The 3500-nt window shown below is 39.7% G+C and overlaps 1 protein-coding gene across 1 annotated transcript; it reads left to right on the top strand.

The window, feature by feature from the left end:
- Window positions 1-950: 950 nt before the first annotated feature.
- On the top strand, window positions 951-3500 carry LOC113468022. The gene is made up of 2 exons (XM_026824629.1): window positions 951-3173; window positions 3279-3500. Exon 1 carries the CDS (start codon window positions 1261-1263, stop codon window positions 2329-2331), a length of 1071 nt encoding a protein of 356 aa, XP_026680430.1. The 5' UTR covers window positions 951-1260; the 3' UTR covers window positions 2332-3173; window positions 3279-3500.

The following is a 3500-nucleotide window of genomic DNA, read 5'->3' as shown; positions in this document are numbered from 1 at the left end:
ACTTCCCGATGTCGTAGAAACTTGAAATTTGGCAGGATGGTAGGTCTTGATGAGTAAGTAAAGGGAAAAATCTGAAAATCGGCAAAAGTTGCACTGGGCGCCGCCCACAGGCGGAAATAACCGCTTTTTGGCGGTTTTCACCAAACGGTTAGAGATATCGAAAAAGTTATGAGAGTAGACCCCCCCAAAACCATACCTAAAACGGTGTTTTTTTAATTTGTGTTTAAAAAAAAATTCTATTACCCCTTGTAACTAAACCGGCTGTGAATCTGTATATCTATACATATAGCATAATCAAATATATATCTTATAAACCTAAAGCCGATAATATAAAATGTGATTTCTACCTGATACAAATAATATTTCTCATCACTCAAGTTACTTGATCATAACTACCTGTCTAATCATAATTTCATCAAATTTAAACTCAAATCAATTCTAATCAAATCTACTCTAAATTTAATAACATTTTTCCTTGTTCACGACAATGCTGAGTAAACTTAGCAGCCTAGGTTCTAACCCGAGTACTAGTGTTCTCCCAACAACAACACCAACAACAACACCAACAACAACAACAACAACCCAACAACACCAACAACAACACCAACAACAACAACAACAACAACAACACCAACAAGCTGAGTAAACTTAGCAGCCTAGGTTCTAACCCGAGTACTAGAGTTCTCACACGTAGTAGGTATGCTACGAGTAATCTTACGCATACTACGAATGCTTTGACTCGTACTACATCGAGTAATACTATCAACAAACACCAATAACAACAACAACAACACCAACAACAACAACAACACCAACAACAACAACAACAACAACAAAAACACCAACAACAACAACACCAACAACACCAACAACAACAACAACACCAACAACACCAACAACAACACCAACAACAACAACAACAACAACAACAACAACAACAACAAATCGAGTAATACTATCAACACACCATCTGTTTCTAATCATGTAAACAATAACTCGTCACAAATTTTCAATCTGAGTATACCCATTGCTTCTGATTTTGACCATACTGCATCTCTACTGGAGAGGATTAATGAGTTGGAGAACAGTAACCAGCGTCTTTTGAATAGTATTGAGGTCCTCACTCGTTCCTTGAGTCTGTTGCAGAATGAGAGGAATCGTCCTTGTCAGTGTAGTGTCTCTGGTCCGCCTCTGAGGTCCCCTCATACCCCCCGTGCTACCTCACTCACATTCAAGAGAATCTTCATCTTCGCTGATAGCATGGGGAGGGACATCTCCAGTCATCTGAGAACATTGATCGGCAGGAATTCTGGTACTCGAGTCATCTCCCATTTACAACCTGGTGCTTCCTTCAAAGTCATCGCTGACTCTGTTCCCAGGATGTGTCCTGATTTGTGTCAGGATGATGTCGTGTTTGTCATGGGAGGTACCAACGACATTCCTGAACTTGATCCGGACTCCCCATCTGCCAAGGCCCTGTCCTACAACTCACTCATCCACCTCTCCAGCAGAACCAACATCATTCTAAATACCATTCCTTATCGCTATGATGAACTTTCTTTCCATTCAACCAACATCTTTCATACAAACTGTGGGATCCTGTTCCAGGCCAAGAGGAACAACTTATTGAGCTTTGACAATTCCAAGTTTCTCCATCGTCAACACTTTACCCAACATGGACTTCACTTGAATCGTTCTGGCAAGAAACTCCTGGCCCAGAAATTGTTTCAGTTTCTCTCTGAGTTTGGGGGATCGGTTCCTCTGGTTGATATTAACCAATATACTCGTGTTGACTCCATCATACATCTGTATAACTCAGAGCCCCGAGGTTCGAACCCTCCAGGGGACGTTATTTCTTCTGATCCTGGGGTTTCGAACACTCCGGTGGAAAACAATGTTCCTGCTGTCTTATCTGTCTCACTTGATTCAACTTTCTCTAGTCAACCTCATAATATTATTGTACCTGAATCAACTTTTTCTAGTCACTCTAGTCAACCTGATGATATTTTAACTGATTTAGTAAATATTTCTCAAGTTAACGATGATCTCTTACAGGACCTCACCACACCAAATTTAAATGATTCTGTTGTTTTAAACGTAGCACCTACTCCATCGTCAAAGACTGTTAAATCTAAATTTAAAAATGTGCTTCCTAAAGTGTCTTCATTTCGTCGTCTCTCTTCTCCTATTTCAGGTTCTCATGCACGTCCCACTTCTCCCAGTGCTCCAATCCAAACTCAGTTGGTAGGATTCCTGCTCTGGTTCCAACTTCTAGATCTACCCCTAATTCATATAAATCAAATTTTACCAAGAAAAAGACTCAGTTGGTAGGATTCCTGCTCTGGTTCCAACTTCTAGATCTACCCCTAATTCATATAAATCAAATTTTACCAAGAAAAAGTCCAAACGAGGAACTTGATTACGCTTGTTGATTTTCATTCTAGTCAGTTAAGCTCTTTCACTCATTCTAGTCAACCTAATTCTTCTTCTAGTCATTTCTCTTCACATTCTAGTCAGCCCAATATTTCTAACCCACCCCCTACGCTTTCAGTCTCTTCCACCAACAGTGGGAATTCTCAGGGTTTTTCAATCTTTTACCAAAATGTGCGTGGTTTACGCAGTAAACTGAAAACTACGCGTATTACTTTACCCCTTAGTGACTATGATATTTTCATCTTTACAGAAACTAATCTAACCTCTTCTTATTTCTCATCTGAATTAGGTTTCACCAACTTCTCAGTATACAGGTGCGATAGAGATCTCAAGAAATCTGTCAAGCTTAGTGGCGGAGGACTTCTCTTGGCTGTTAGGGATGCGTTTACTTCTTCTTTGATTTCCAAGTACTCACATGGGTATGAACAGGCTTTTATACGTCTCTCTGTTAATACAGAAGGTAAGGTGAAAAGAAATTTTATCATTGGTGGTGTCTATATTCCCCCCTCTTCCCCGTCTGAATATTTTTCTTCTCACTTTGATGAAGTCGAGCGTCTTCGTTCTCTCTTCCCAGACGATACCTTCCTGATTGTGGGTGACTATAATCTTCCTGAGTTATCCTGGCCTAATGATACTGATGTTCCTTTAACTAGTCCAACTGAGCGTGGTTACATACTATTGGACCAGATTTCTTTTCTCAGTTTTCATCAGTTGAATCACGTTGCTAATCACATTGGTAGGTTTCTCGATCTTGTTATACTGCTGAAGTGCTGATACATACTATTGGACCAGATTTCTTTTCTCAGTTTTCATCAGTTGAATCACGTTGCTAATCACATTGGTAGGTTTCTCGATCTTGTTATTTGTTCTTCTTCATCAGATGAGTGCACAGTTGAGGAAACTGATTCTTTCCTTACCATTGATCCTCATCACCCTCCTCTTCTTATTTCGTTCTCCCTTCTTCTTCTTGATTTAATCCCACGTGAGGAATATTCTGGTTTTAACTTTCGTAAAGCACCTTATTCTTTTATTAACAACCTTCTTCTTAATTTTGACTGGCCATCTTA

This window comes from Diaphorina citri, unplaced genomic scaffold (genome assembly GCF_000475195.1).
Source record: "Diaphorina citri unplaced genomic scaffold, Diaci psyllid genome assembly version 1.1 scaffold624, whole genome shotgun sequence".
NCBI lineage: Eukaryota > Metazoa > Arthropoda > Insecta > Hemiptera > Psyllidae > Diaphorina > Diaphorina citri.
Note: the sequence above shows the minus strand (reverse complement) of the source record. Positions and strands in the feature narration are given on the sequence as shown.